Source organism: Apteryx mantelli, chromosome 8, assembly GCF_036417845.1.
Source record: "Apteryx mantelli isolate bAptMan1 chromosome 8, bAptMan1.hap1, whole genome shotgun sequence".
Lineage (NCBI taxonomy): Eukaryota > Metazoa > Chordata > Aves > Apterygiformes > Apterygidae > Apteryx > Apteryx mantelli.
Window position 1 is genome coordinate 39,619,264 of NC_089985.1, and position 16,190 is coordinate 39,635,453.

General features: G+C 45.1%; 1 protein-coding gene across 7 annotated transcripts in view; it reads left to right on the forward strand.

Annotated features, from left to right (window-relative positions):
* Positions 1-16,190, forward strand: part of NFIA (nuclear factor I A) — a 256,488-nt gene that overhangs the window by 158,891 nt on the left and 81,407 nt on the right. For all 7 annotated transcript variants that reach the window (XM_067301330.1, XM_067301331.1, XM_067301333.1 and 4 more), the window contains 2 exons: positions 3,994-4,068; positions 13,561-13,678. In XM_067301330.1, the coding sequence (XP_067157431.1) occupies positions 3,994-4,068; positions 13,561-13,678 (193 nt within the window). The remainder of the gene's footprint in view (positions 1-3,993; positions 4,069-13,560; positions 13,679-16,190) is intronic.

Below are 16,190 nucleotides of genomic sequence, written 5' to 3' on the forward strand. Positions count from 1 at the left end.
TATGAGAGCATTGTATATCGTTTCTACACTACACCAAATGTGTGCTGGGGTAATGGTATATCATTTATTAGTTAGCATCCTCATGTGCTTCATTCAATTTGGGCTTATTAGCCTCCTTTTTCCCCTTGGGGGAAAAAATGTTCATCTTTATGAGTCCAGCTCAAGTGAGGCCTTGTGTAATGACATAACTCTTAAGGACTTAGCTGGACTTAGATTTGGGTTGAAAGCAATGATTCAGCAAAACATATAAGTACCTGCTTAAACCTTCTCAGCCCATCTCTGTTTGGCAGAGCAAATAAGCATGTGCTTTAGACAAGCATGTGATTAGAATTAAGCATGTGCTCCAACTGCTTTGCTGAGTCAGGGCCTGCCTCGGTATCCAGGTGTCTTAATTTATGCCCAGAATTTCAGTGAATGAGCTTTGTTAGTTTTTATAAAGTAAGAATTCTCTAATCCTCATTTTGAACACCTGCTTTACTACCAAAATGTGACGATAGCACGAAACTGTAGAGATAACCGGATTGCATCCAGCAATTTCAATGTCCTATCTTTGGGATATTTAACAAAAGTATCACAGTGCACCTATTTCAGTAAAGTGCTGTATGAAAAGTAAATCTTGCAAGCTTTCAAGATATTTAATCATCTTTTCAGTAAAGGATCTCTTTACTGCTAACATCTGCATATGTAATTGCTTAACTTTACCTATTTTTTTCTCATTCAGAATTAAGCGGAACAGCCAAATTGATACAATTTTTGCATTCTGGCCTTTGTTAATAGGCACAAAATGTTTGCTTTTACATCTTTTGTCAATCACGCTACTTCCCAGGCATTCTTCTTTTACTTCTTTGGTTTCTTTATCCAGTTTCTGCCATTTTCTTGTTGCATTATTATCACTGTTTGGAAGCAAAAACTACAGTCTTAGGCCCTAATTGTGCAATCTGAGCCATACAGGCAAATCTAAACTTTTATGGAGTTCCACTGAACTGAGAATTGGCATAGCAGCCACACGGGGAAATGAGTTCAGCCCACACCTCCTAGCCAAGGGCATCCCTTCTGTGAGTATCAAGATGTTATTAATGATTGGCAAGATTAGTCCCTGATTTCCTAATGTTTCTAAGCAAATAACAAAATGGCGAATTGTGAAATTTGCCTTTCATTTGTGAAATGTTTATTTTCACTAAAGAAAGATGAAAATCTAATCGCTCTCGTTGTGTGCTGTTGTTTAATGATTACTGTTACATGATCACACATACGAAATGTTCCTACATAAATAAGTGGACGTTTCAGGCACACCCGGCAAAATACAATTTTATGAGTAATCAAGTTAGCAGGCCCAAGCTTAGCTTAACCAAGTTCCCTCATGCGCTCTGGGACCCCGCGAGCTAGAATGCATTGAAACCTGTGCTATTGCATTTTTGTTGCTCGTTACCTGTGTTTGCTCGATTAAGGTAGCGTGGTTAGCCGTACTACAACCGTGTTTTTGTTGTATGATTACAAAGGGCTCCAGACTTTCCCTTAAAGAGTCAGCCAAATGTTTTACCTTAACTGTGGTTTGTTTTTTACTTACGCATTTAAGTTTCACCTTCAGTCTTAGTGTGATGGGAACCTGTTTGAGCAATGCAGGTGGAAGTGGACACCAGAGCAGAGCCAATATGGTGCGCTGTGAAAAAACAACACGTGACAGATGGTCATAGTATTGCTGAATGCACTTCTGGAAGTTGCTCAGATACGATCGGGATGAGCACAGTATGAGAATTTATATAGCATAGACTGGCTTCCCCACAAAGGGCTCAAAACTGCAGAGCATTAAGCATCCTGGCCCTGATCCAGCAAGGCACTTAAGCATATGCTTAATTTTAGGCACATGAGTGGTTTCAGTGAAGACCTAAGAGAATTATTTTTAATTCACAGATCATTTAATTCAATAGGCAGGTCTGCTGCAGCATATGAAAAGTAGATCTTCATATTAAAAATACTTGGGAAATTGTCGGTGAACAAACATTGTGTATGGCCAACAACCATTTCTAAAAAGCGGAATGGCGTAGTCATCACCTTTATTACGGTGAAATACAAAACATACCAGGCAAAACCATTTGCAATTATCTGAGAGCTATTTCTAAGTTGAAAATAAGGGAAAATAAAGACTTGTAAGAACATTTTTTCATTTGAAGTAGAGAAAAATTTATTCTCTTGATGTAAATAAAAACCTTGTTTGCAGATTGAAGAATTTGTTTGTGTTGAATTTCAGCATCAATTTCAATATTTTATAGTACATTTATCTACAGCTGGAGCATGACAGATTTGTGTATATTTATATGTTTGTGTACATAATACATATGTATACACACATACACAAGGATGCCCAAAGATATACATATACACAATTTGAAAACTCATCATTATTGCTGAAGTATAAAAACATGCCTGATGCAGAAACTTGACTCGAGTCTGTTAGCTTAGCAACCGCGTTCATCTGGCACCAGAGGATCTTCCCAGGAACGGCGAAGTTCCTCTGTGCGGGAAGAATTGCTGCGGCCTTGGCTGGAGACGAGCCGCTGACCTCTCTCCGGCCCTCGCCCGGACCTTTCTCCCACACGTCCTTTCTTCTTTCTTTCTCTCTTTCTTCTGCAACGCGCCCGTCTGTAGTTCTGAACGCGAGATGCACTTGTTTCACTTTGCACACTGCGAGCGGAAATAGCAACGGGATACGTTTCTTTCGAAACAGCCCCAAAAGAAAAGCAAGAGAACAAACGCGCGGCTCGCATTAGCCGTACGGCTCGGTTCGCTTGGGGAAGGTGCTCGGGCCCTGCCAGGGTGAGCGTGGGCTGTGAGAGGCTGCGCTGACGGCGGGGAGATGGTGCCGAATCTGGCAGCTACCTGCAGAGCCGATGGTGCCCCCACGAACCGTTCGGTACCGTATGCGTGCGGGCACCAGGGTCAGTGACTCTAAGCAGGACATCCCTCAAAGGTACGCCACTTATCCTGCGGACGAGTGGGACTTTGCAGTTCTTTGAGTAATCTCTTTACCCTGGGATTTCTCCTTTGACCCTGGTTTCGAAAGCAGGAGGTCGGTCTGGCCTGCTCACTGCAGACCTCCAACCGAAGCCCGGCGATGTCCGACGTCCCGCGTGAACCGCCGTAGCCCGCCCCGCGCTCTGCTCCGGGGTTGCAGCCTGAAAGCTGCTCCTTTTGTAATTGATCATACCCGTGAAAATTAAATGAACATTTGGTGGTAGACATGTTTTCAGAGAAGAAGGAAAATACTGTTATGTAAAGTGTAATAACATTTTGATACGGAGCGTAGAGGCATTGCTTGCACAAAGGAGGCGGGCATGGGAGCTACGCCCTGCATCCTAAAGACATTCCAGAGCTCAAATTCAGTACTTTCCTTACGCAGAGATTTATTTTTCTTTTCCAAAGCTTGTTTTAGATGTTAGATATTTTTTTTCTATGGGAAAGGAATTCATTTTAAAGTAGTTTTTTTTTAACCAGCTGCTATTTTAAGATTTCCCTAGTGTAACCTTAGAAAATGAAGAGTACATCTTTAAATCTTGTTTTGTTTGAATGAATGGGCAGATAATCCTGATCAGATGTTTCTTTAGAGAATAATGTTTAAAACGATTATGGAACTTAGCTGTCCTGTGTGTTTCCTAGGTACAGTATTTTCATTTCAATTGTGAAGTCATTAGGGGTCATCCAAGGTAACCGTTTATTAAAATAGTCCTCTTTTGTTTCAGATTTCCTGTTGAGATGCTTTAACATGTAAAAATCTCCCTGCTGATGTGTCATGTTAGCTTTCCTAACCTCTAGATAGAAACCACAAAGCAGCCTACATAGCTGTATGACTAGTTACCCACCTACATAAACAATAATTAGTGCTAAGTGGGAAATTAGATGTCACATTTTAAATCTAAATGAAACTAAAGTATTTGAGAATACTGTCATTACATGCTTAAAGCTAATCGCAGTTCTCTCACTCTGTTTGTTTTGTAGGACATTTGGGCTTCCAGGACAGTTTTGTCACATCAGGTGTTTTCAGTGTGACTGAGCTAGTAAGAGTCTCACAAAGTAAGTATCATTTTGTGTTTGGTTTATGTGGTTTCTGCAATCCCGAGTTTTTTTCTTTGATTCTGATCATGCCCCTTCCCCAATTCAGAAACAATGTCTTGAAAATTGAGTGTCTCTTCTCCCTGCTTCCCTCCAATGGACAGTGTTTATTTGCCACATCTGTTAACGTGGAAGAAAAATAGTATAATATTTAAAAAAAAAGTTATAATCCTGCAAACTTGCATGTGGAAGTGGATAAGCCAGTGTGGTACTCAGCTGAAAATGGGCAGACTCTGTGTAAGTGCAGCAATATGCCTGTACAGATCAGCTTGCAGGTGGATCCCTTGCAGGGTCCAAGGGCTGTATTTCAGCCAGACCTCTAGAAATGACACCACGTGTGCACATGAGGTAGGAATTCTTCTTATGCCAGTTTTGTGCATCGCGTTCCTCCATGCCAATGCATACATGGGTTTGCACACCTGCAAACTGATGAACTTGTAAATTATGCCAGCAGCTCTACCAACTTCAGCTCTGATAATCTCCCTTACTCAAAGGCACAGCTTTGCAAGGCCTGCAGTTTCCCTCAACTGTATGGAATTCTGTCTTTCAGAAGGATTTGGTTTTTGACCTTTAAAGAATGCTAATGCCCCCAGCATGAATGACACACTGCAGCATGATCATTACAGGCTTGTCAATACTCACTAACAACAGTGAATTAAGAGCACCTGTCACCAGCCTGTTCCATTGATCAAAGGTGCATTGATTGTGTTTTGCTATGACATAATCCAGATAGCCCAAGGAGAGAGTATGGGCAGGTTCTTGTAGAGAGACTACTGCTAAACTAGGGCCTTAGGACTAGTCCTTGGTGGAGCTTTTCTGCAGCTAGTGTAGAGCTATGCAGTAACATTACGTTCTCACTAATTAGCACTGCTATGGTTAAATCACTCAACTACACTTCCCTTTAAACCCTTAGGGCATGCGCCCAGGACTGTTTAGTACAGCCAGTGACAAAAAGGGCTCTGCTCCTAGAAGGATGAATATTTGTATGTTGGCTCTGCGCATCCAGTTTAAGTCCTTCTGGGGGTGGTACTTAACTGGCACAGCCCCAGCAGAGAATGTGTTTTTGAGTCTCAGTACAGAGTTTCTATAAGGTTTTTTCTGTTTCGTCTTTCACAAAGACTTGCACATCTGTCAAACTAGTAAACTAGCTTTCTATTGAAAAATAGGATGCCCACAAGAAAAGCACAGTGTGGGAGATACGTGGTCGTCAGACACACATGCGCAGGGGAGTGAGACAGAGAGAGAACAAGTCTGAGGCAGACATTGCTCCCCAGCTGAAAACTGGTGGGAGTTTTGCTAGAAGAGCAAAGTCAAGAGGACTTAGAAGTCGAGAGGAGCTGCTGAGCGCTCGGCACATTCAAAAATCAGTTCACTTGCTGAGGTGCTTAAAAAGGGACTTTGACAACTAACTCACTTTACCGTAGTACACTAACTCGCTGCATACCTCCAGCCATGTTGGACAAAACCAGATTTCCGCCTCTCTCGGAACATCCCCGTCTTATGTCACTTTATTTCAGTGTGAGACCGTAAGGCTTTTGAAGCCCGAAGGGCTCTCCCTCCCCCTCTGTAAGGCATCCCACTTTACCACAATCTTATCTTCGCTGTCGGAGCACTACACATCAGAGCTGCCTCTGGACTCTGTCAGCCATGCTTCATGCGAGCACAGCACAAGGCTGCTAGAAATACCCGGGTTCATGACTTACAGCCTTCGCAGCCTTCCTGCGAGCGTGGCATTGACCTCAGGAGCATCACGTCTCGTGCTTATTAATTTCCCATGATATTTTATTGTAACAAAACAAAAACGTCGTCTACCAAAAATCCTAGCATTCAACCCGTTTTGCAAACGTGCTGTGCGCTGCGTATGAGGCGATCCCTCTGCTCGCCGTTGGAATGCGCCGCCTCTCAGGAGCAGGGCAGCTGCACACAGAAAGAGCAGGACAGGCATTACCTCCATCGGGAATAAGCAAGGAGATGTTGGTAGGCAAAATGAAAAGATTCAGCTTTTATCTTTTCCAGCCAAAGGGGTGTGCACTCTTTTTCATGGGCTCTTTAATAATCCTGGGAGGTCAAGACCTCAGTTTTATATCCTGTCCGCAAGCCAGCACCTCCACCAAAAATAGTGTCCCCAAAGCATGTCGGGATATCACTTCAGAACTGACTCAGAGGGAAGAGTGCCAGCAACTGAATTAGCTACGCTACTCTTGATAGCACCCTGGATTTTCCTTGGAGATGCCCCAGACGTGTACTGACCAGCCATAACCTTGTTTACTCTGTGAGGCCTGAGAAGTCCACAGCCTGACATGGTGTGGCTACCCAGTCGGATATGTTAGCATAGAGTCTACCAACAAATTCCCAGTGAAGTCAGTATGAATTTGCATACTAATATTCAAAGAATTATTTAGCATAACAGAGCAACAGATTAATTGCTGCATACTTGCCTAAATTGCTGTGTAAGGTTTCTTTTAAAGAGCACCCTTTTCCATATAACCCTTGCTGGGTTGTTTAGGTATACTTGTGACTTGATTTGAGGCCAGTCCATGGGTTGCTTTGGTGCTGGGGAGCTCAGCTTAAGAACAGCCATCATCCAGCATCACCAGCAGTTATCAGCAGTCTGCAGCTTGAGTAATCAAAGTGTCCTCAGTCCAGTCTCTTGTTTTCCTTTCTAACAAGCCACTGCATCTTTAAAGGCAGTCAAGGCTAGGGAAGCAACAAACTTGCCTATCCATAGTGGGCCTCATGTTTAGTCTCCTGTGTCTTTCTGAGTGTGCTCTGTGTTTGCTTTACAAAGAGGTCATCTTTGTGTATGCCCACTGTCATTCTTTCCATGCTTGATTTCGATAATATGATGATAGAACTATGTGATTTCCCACAGTTTTAACTGGCTTTGGTTAGCTGCTGTTATCTAAAATTAATCTTATTAGATATTGTTGGTAGTAATTATGTGCCAGCTTTATTTAGTTAACTTCTCAGAGGTCCACATGACAAGGAGTCTCAAGTAATAGGCAGTTGTCTCAGTCATGCAAATTTGGGGAATGAATTAATCAAGCAAAAGGTCATCTATTACCATTATCTATCTTATCCATCAGTGCCAATCATCACAGTTTCTGTGAGCTATTGAACAAGTCTAGGCTGTTCTGGTAACAGAAACCTGCTTTCTTCAGTCCCATAGCTGTGGATTTTCTTTCAAAACGCTACCCAGCTTCTGAATGTTGCAGAGCCTACTAAAATAGAGAAAGTAGATCATAAATGTTCATTTGAAAAATAGATAGTTCACTCTTCACCCAGTCTGACGTGGATATTGCAGATCATGTTGCCAATTCTCTTACATTATGAGCAGGCAAAGGATGTGCGCTGCTTTCCCAGTGGTGTCCGTTCACCCCAGGTACAGAGCAGACCCCTTTGGATAATGGAGATTTCATTCTTCCGTGTGTAGAGGGGTCTGGGCTGAGAAAAAAGGCTCAGAAGCAGGACTGGGGAGATGTATGTTGATATGGCTGGTCAAGCCTGAAGCTACTTTTTAACTACTCCCTAAAGAAGCTCTTTGCTCTATGGTGAAAGCAGTGTGAAAGCAATGTGTTTCCAGTGTGTGTTAGGGCTGGTGAGAACTTCAGAGGGTCTTGGATCCTGTAGGTCCATTGGAGATGCACAGGTTTTGTGAACTGAACAGCCAGATGTTGACCGAGCAAAACCTTCTCCCTGTCCAGCCTTGTTAGGAAAATATTGCACTCACTGTGTGCAGCCACCTCCATGGCACTGGAGACTACTGACTGCAAGAGGTGCCAGCAGGCAGGAGGCTGCGGTGACTTGCTCACTGCCGTTAGCACGCAGTCCTGTTACATGAGAGCCCTCACTTGGCAGAGACGGGGAGGCAGCGGCCGGCCGGAGCCGAGAGAGCGGCAGGGAGAACGTTATTCCCCCGTTAGCTTCGAGTCTGCGCCGTGTACTCTTGCGTAGAGAGCTGCTGGGAAGATCTCCTCTCTTGGAGGACCTTCAAGCAGCCGGATAAACTGTGCTGCCCAGGATGTGAAGAAAGATTTAGGATTTATGAACATTTGCTAGAGCCAAATCAAACATACTTGTTTTGTGCTGTTATTTGTCAAAGTGACATCATTCTTCGTACTGATAAACAAGGGGATTCTGCCTGCACCCTGGACTGAAAATGCCACCCTTGAGGATGTTGTTAGCTATTGGAGGGAGCAGCTGTGCAGAGCAAGTGGGGTGATTTTTAATCCCTTTAATGATCCAGTGAAACCACAAGCACACAAGCCTACCTGCACTTGCATACCAGATTTCTGTACTTATACAGAAATGGCTGGGCTAATTGCCTTTAAAATGGTTAAGCTATTTCCACAGATAACAGGTGATTTTGTGGCAAAGGCATTTTGAAAAGCTGGTGATCCTGCAACAGCCCGGATGCTGGATACGCCGGATGTCGGACTTGCAGGCGGTCTCTCTCTGCGGTTAGCGGGCGCTTTAGCAGTGCTTGAGCATTTACTGCACGCGGCTGCCGGCGTGCCTTAGCCCGGCCGCGCGGAGCCGGGCTGCCGTGCTGCCGGGCTGCCGTGCTGGCGGACGTGGTCCTTGCTGCTGCTTGCGGCAGTGGAGCAAGATCAGCTGCAGAAGGAGGAGAGGACGTGGGGCATTCAGTGCGGAGGGTTAAAACCAGCCCCAGGTCGGCTGAAGGCAGGGAGCCGAAGCCGGGAGAAAGACGGACAAATGCTGGAAGTGAAAGTAAGCGCCGCCGCTCCGAGCGGGGTGCGTGGACGCAACGGAGGAAGCGCAGCTTCCTCGTGCCTCTTGACGAAGCAGCCAGCTACACTCCAACCAACATCGCAGCAAAGCCCTCCGAGCCCCACCGCGGGCTGGACGCCTGCTGCAGCAGGATTCCCGCGCCAGGGCCGCTCCGGCAAGGCGCGTCGGAGCTGCCGGCTCTGCCCCGACCGGACCGGGCTGCGGCTGCAGGGTGCCGGGGCCGAGGGAGCCCAGCCAGGGCGCTGCCGCCCCGCAGACGTCCCCGGTGCACAGCGCGCGTGTGAAGGCCGGTATATGGTGCAACAGCTTTCCCTAAGCAGCAGCAGCAGCCTGGACGTTTTCTGCTATACTAAGCACTACAGAAGTGAAGGCAGTTCAAGTCAGCAGCATGAAAATTAACATTTAAAAAGACGCTCTGTATTCCTTAGCAAAGCTCTGCTATCCAAAACACACTGGGCTGGGGTACGAGAGGAAGAAAAAAAAAAGATTATAATAAAAAATAGACTGCAGGCATAGAATGAACAGTTGCCGTGACCTTGCCTTTTGTATGCCATTACACAATTCAATGGCAGTCCACTCAAACCTTGCTCTCGATCAATATCCTATTAAAGCAGCACAAAAAGTCTCTATAAACTTAGTGGTTAGCTATGTTTATAAATGGAACTCAGCATAATTAGATGGTCAATAGCAGGCTGTACTTGTAATTTTAAAATGAACATCACACATTTCATATCTGCGGTATTCGGCAGAACCTCTCTGAATCCGACGGTACGGCATGCAGGAGACAAAGGCCGGGCAAAAAACCCGGATCCCCTTTCCTGCCAGCACCAGCAACGCGCCGCGTTTCCCTTTGTTTGTGAAGTCACAACACAGGAAAAAGTTTATTAGTCAAATGTCATGTTTCTCCCATTTAACCTTAAACACATTATCGCTTCGCTGCAGCGTTACACATGTAATGATCTTAGTCATACCCCAGTCCCTTTGTAAAAATAAATACATAAAAATGGAAAAAAAAAGAGGCGCTAAGTGTTAGCATGACTAAAAGAGAGTGCCGTAGTCCAAGGATGACAAATGCCAGCCTGGCTCGTTTTATTTAGCGGGTTTCCTGCGCTCTAATTCAATAATTTTTTCAAAATAAATATTCCCACTGAGTTAAGTCAGAGGGGTTTTGTTAATTTTTTCCGTTATTCTTCCTGGCATTTGGGGTGACCGTAGGAGCTGAGGAGCTGGCAGCCGCGGGAGTAGCCTGGGCAGCAGCAGGGGAGATGCCGTTTGAGCCGCCGGACACAGCGCGGAGCAGAGATGCCCTCCCGGCTCAGCCGGACCCGGCGCGGAGCCCAGCGCCCGCGGGTCTGCTCGGAGGCCCTGCCGGCGGCAAGGTTTAGCGGGGAGACGGGTCCTGGGTGCCCAGAGCCGCCTCGCTGCCCCGCCGGGTCCGAGCGCCGGGTCGGATGACGTCTCGGTGCGGGCGCGTAGGTGGAAGCTCTTGTTCTGACTCGCAGCGGAGATTTCTGACGTCCTCTCCCGGCTGGCAGATGTTCCTGAGCTGCCGGAAGGTCGCTTTGCTGAAGAGCGTTTCTTGGGCGCGAGAACAGCGTGTTTTTAACGTCGCTGGCCCGGAGGCTGAGCGGGCTGCAGCATGGCGAGCGGCGGCTCCGCGCCGGCGGGCCGCCTTCCCGGCCTGCGAATAAGGGCGAGCGCCGCCGTGGCTTCCCGTCAGCGTCCTGGTCCGGCAGGACCACGAAAGCAGGTCCAACAGCCGTCCGGAGTGGGCTAAGCTGCCTCCGGGCTGGGCGAGGAGAGGCCGCGCGTTCTTGGGACACGCTGCGTTGCAGGACGGAGCCGGAGCGCGCGCGTCGCTGCAGCCAGGACTGGAAGTGCCCGCCGGGGCTTATCATTAACGTCTTCACTGGGTTTTGTAGTAATAAATGGTGCCGACGGAGCGACTGCTAGCAAACTGTTGCTAAAGGCAGCCCCCAAGCCCGGGGGAGGCGGGATGGCAGAGCGGCTCGGCCCCGTGCGAGGTGGCTTCGGGTGCCGCTAGGGTCGGCGACCTGGCGTCGGCCGCGGCAGGGTCGTCCTCCGCGTGCAAGAGGTGCCGTGGGGCTTTTAAATGCTCGGCTGCCCTGGGCCTTCCAGGCACCTTTAACCTCTGCTGCTGGCTCCGTCGTTGCACGTTAGAGGTGGGTTTAGTTCTTGAACCCAAACAGGCTCTTGAGCGCGGCGAGGTGTTTCGGCCCGTAGCAGACCAAGCATCCTCTGTATTTACTGCAAGGGCTGCGATGACTTTCTGATTACCCCCTTCTACCTTGCGGTGAGCTTACACGTTGCTAGCAGTTCCCTGTTCCTACCCCGCTGCTTTGGTGGAGTTATGTTTTATTTTCACATGGGGCCAATTGTCCAAAATGTCCAGGATTTGGGGAGAGAATGATTAACAGAGGGAAGTGAAAAGAAGAAGAGAAGCACAATCCGGATATCAGCGTTTTCTTCCATATCTGTTTGGAATAAAGCTGTTTCATAAATCTTGCAGTGGCTAGGAAATTCATTGTGCCTCAGAAAGACACGGGGCTTTAATTTAGTGCCTGCCTTTTAATGTTCCCGTTTGGAAAGTACTTATGCTTAACGTGTAAGTTAGGCTTTGGTAGGCAGAGGGTGCAGAGGAATTGATCAGCAAAGGGTTTGCAGAGCACAGTTCTGTTTGGCAAGGAAGTTGCTGAAAACTGTGGAGTGGATGCTGCAGAGAGTACCTTTATGATTGATTTCCATTCAAGTCAGACTGACTGCAGTGTGGTCATTTTTCTAACCCATAACTGCTCACACTGCAGCAGTCTGCTATCTGCAGGGTGTCTGAATTATAGCAGTCCATGTCCGTGTTACCTTTTACACAAATTACTTACACTGGTTTCTTTTTCCATGCAAATTCATCAGTTTTACAGCCTCTTGTAGATGCTGTCAGGAAACTGTGGCAGAAAGCACAGACTGATAAAATGAGTTAATTTTACTATGGTTATTTTTTCTTCTTCTTTTTTTTTTTTTTTTTTTTTTGTGTGTGTGTGTTAACACACTCTCTCAGGTACCCAGTGTACAGGAAGCATATTATGGTTAAGAGCAGATAACAAAGAATTTGTGTGTTCTTGTCATAAATTACTTCCCAGCCTAATTCCTTTTAATGATCATTCCAGATTTTCTCAAGTTTTAGTAGTGGCGTGTATTTTCCATCCCGTGCATTTAAAAGTCCACAGCTCTCCAGGCTGTTCCCTTTCTGTCTCAATGACGTTCCTAAAAGGTCCTCGCCAACAACAACTAATTGTCTGGTGGGGACGAGGAGGCAGCTGCAAAGCCGCGTTGTTGCTCCGTTGAATCTGGCGTTGGGAGGTCCTTCAGGCTTGGGCTGAAACACCGGCCCCCTTGCAGCCCGCCGCAGCCCTCCCCGAAGGCCTGCATTTCAACCCAGACACGTTAGCTTGGTGACACGAGCTACCCTGTCTTCGCTTCCTCGCTCCTGCCCCGTCGGAGTGAAAGATTTTGTCGTGTTTTGAAAGCGGGCCAGATTCTCAGACCCAAGATTAAACTTGGCTCCGCGTCCTTGCGTGGCGGTGGAACAGCTTCGCCTCTGCTGCTGTGAATCGGGGCTCCCAGGCAATGCATTCCCGGCCAAGCTCGTGCGTTTTCTTGTGTCGTACGTTCTTTTTCAGATGCCTCTGAAATGTGAGAGAAAATCGTGATCTGTAATTGTCAGCTCCCAAAGTTGTGTTGTCCTGTAAATAGCACTGGAACAGCAACAGCGGCTATAGGACCATATGCCGTGTAGTGACATTTTTTGTGAAATACATTATCTGTTGACTTGCACATTAAATTACTCTGCTCCTTTCTATTCCCAGAAGAGTACAGCACATGGGAGTGCAGAGACTTGTGCCTGCAAACTTTAGGGTGTGGAATTCATAATGTTTTAATGTAAAGAAAAGGCTCTAGGACATGGAAATTAAAGGTATTTGTAGTCCTTACAGAAAAACTTCACCGCTGGGGAAGGGGTGAGAGGTGAACGATGGAAGATAATTGCCGGGTAACAGTTTTTGTGAGACAAATGTCTCCAGCTTTGATTTAGCTAGAGGAGAGGCCAGAGGAAAACTGAGATGCTCGCAAGCAGAGAAGAGCTCAGGCTTCTTGTCTACTTTGGGACTTTCTCCACGGAGCATTTGTAACCTCTGTGCTTGAGGATGTACGTCATGGTATATACCGAAGGTCCTGAGGTATACATTTCCCTGCCTACACTGCTTGTAGGTTATGCCGAGCACACTACAGAGGTGATGCAGCCTGTTGTAACTATGCCAATAAATGCAATCTAATCCTAAAAAAACCCCAACAAGTTTCAGTAAATGTTAGAATGATAATAATAGAAAAGTAGTGCTTAAAGGAAGTGAACCAAAGTGTTGCCATAATTGTTTAAATTTTATAAAGAAGGAGTATCTTTGGAGGACAGTAAGAAAGAGTCTATGATGTCATGGAGCATCGTATTCTTGATAAACTTTACATCTTCTTGACTGCAATACCAGTTACTGTTAAGATTTCTTAATTTCCACATCCCACCTGTTCTCATCCCAAACTAAATACGCTCATGAGAAAGAAGAAATGATTTTGAAGTGCACTTCAAGCCTTATTCACATGACTTACTAACGGCAATCATCTCTTTTGTTTCCCCAGCACCAATAGCTGCAGGAACAGGCCCTAATTTCTCCCTCTCAGATTTGGAAAGTTCTTCATACTACAGCATGAGCCCAGGAGCAATGAGGAGGTCTTTACCTAGCACATCCTCTACCAGGTAATTTAATCTGTGCCTACTACTGAGTCACTTGGAAACCCAGGCAAGCATCATTATTCATCTGGCAAAGTGACCACTGAATTATTTGACAAGTTGTTTGAGGGCCTCTAGGTGTAGAGGAGTTTCAGATTCACCAAGCAGAAAGTCTGTCTGGGTTGATGTTAAAGTTATTTATTTATATACAAGCTTTGAAGAAATACTACTGCACTGGCCTGTATAACTTCTGACTTGTGTCTTAGTGTATCAGGAGTAATTGCATGGGAGTTGGTGGAGTTCCACTGGTGGCAGAAGAGAAGTGGGAGCATATTGAGATGTATCGCTTTGTCCTAACAGGAAGGTGACTGAATATTTGTAAGGAGACAATAGCTATGAATATTATGGCTTGGATTACATAGGAGGAAAGAAACCCAGAATCTGCTAGACTTAAGATTGACTTATGTGCATTCTTTATCTTTAAAAGTATTATCTGCAAGACTAACATAATGTCAGATCCCTGGCCTCTAATGCATCCTGATTTTCATATAGCTTTAAGAATTTTGTGACTCAACCATTTGAAAATTGTGAATTTTTAATGCAGGTGACTGCCCAGGCTGATTTTGATTTTGGCTTAGATGCTAACCATCAGACAAGGATATTTTTTATTTTTTACCCTATCCTTTTACTTTAACCATCCATGAGATTAGATTTATAAACAAGCCCAGTCACTCTAGTAGTTCTGAACACTATTAAGGAACCAGATTGATTTTTTTTTCCCCCACAGCCAAAATAGATCACTTATTTCAAAGACATGACAAGAAAGTCTAACTTCAGCCCAGGGTTCTTTTACGTTTTTATCTTAGTCTGCAGTGCCACCAGCTTTGCAATAAGCAAGCACACATGTAAAAAGCTCTATAGTTCAAATGTAGCTGTTGTTTTTATTTTCTAAAAAAAAAAATCTTTAAAGAGAGGCTCTTAGCAATAACTTCTTAGCTTGTAGTTTGCAGTGACTGAAAGAACATTCTGCATCTTGCACTCAGTTTGCATTATGAAGCTTGGTGACTACGATTCCCATTACACATCAATTAAAAAGTCTGTGCTCTTTCTTTTTTATGTGTAACCTGGGTACCCTGTGTACAGTGCTCGTCATTAGCACCATTCTCAGGTAGAGTTTAGTTGTGACTCCAAGAGCGAAAAAGTGAGGTTATTAGTGTTACTTAAGAGCTCAGTTGTTGCTCTTCTATTCTTCTGCAAATAGCTAGCACTGATAAGGAGCTAATTATAAACAGCATGGGTAGTTAATAACTTGGTAATATGTTTGTTTTCCTCTCATTAGACCGTTCCCAGTCAGAAAAAAAAAATATTCCTTAAATACACAGACTCGGCGGAATTATCAGGCAGTAATTATATTGTATGCACACAATTTCCCCTATTGACATATAGCAGTTCTCTACCTGAAGGCCGGGCCAGCCCTGCATTCCAGCCATACCACGGGAAGCCTTCTTCCTGTTGCTCCCAGACCCATTCCAGCTCTCACCTGCGCACAGCTTGAGGTGAAGGACTGAGGAGAGGCCGCCAGCGTTAGACCAATAGAAACTACAATGGAATATTTTATGCCTGTTAAATATGTTCCCCCTGCACAAAGGAGCCTGTTCTTGAATGCCTTCAGACTTAATAGAATACAGATCTGGGAAAAGAAGTTAGCTGACCCAGCCTTGGAAAAGTGCTTAAAAGACAAATCCTTGGTAACATCCGCACGTAGTCTCTACAGCTCATTATAGAAAATAGAGCCAAATTGAGTGTCTATGGCTTTGGGACTCTCTCCCTGTCAAACTACCAGAGTCCGAGTCAGGGACCACCAGAGACTATGGAAAGGGCTCTCCTGTCTCCTGAGCCTTCAGTAAGGGGATCCTTTGGTACTGACATTGGTCAGAGATACCTGTTGGGGTGGGTTCATGCTTGGTGGCATACATCAATAGAATAAAATGCTTATACTTGTATAATAATGTGAACATTTGAACCAAGAATGAATTCCTGCCTCATTCACTTATCTAGGCTTCTTCCTGTGGGACCAAAGCCAGGTTAATTTAATGGCTAAAGTTAAAACATTGAAAATATAAATTTGGGCTGATAAGTTCTCTTTCAGAATAAGCTGTGCAAATATCTGACAGTTACAATAAGGCTTACCTGTCATTACTGTATTTGTTCAAATGACAAAAATCATGCAATACAAATTAAATTGTTATCTTTTTATTGACTTCTGTGTGCATTGAAAAATGTCTCACTTTTGCATCTATAAAAGCCTAAATGTTAAACTATCTTCTACTTAAATTAAAGGGTGTTTAGGGAGTCAGTTTGGACTCAATGAGAGGTTATTTTGTCTTACATTGAATCGTAGTCATTTTGGCATAAAGCAAATCAGAAACAAATAGTAGCTGCTGAGATGTTGGATGGTTGGATGGACAGGATGGCCATGCAGGAGTTATACCTTCCTCTTCTCAGGGCCCTAAATCCAGTAGAGTTTCTGTAAGCAAGT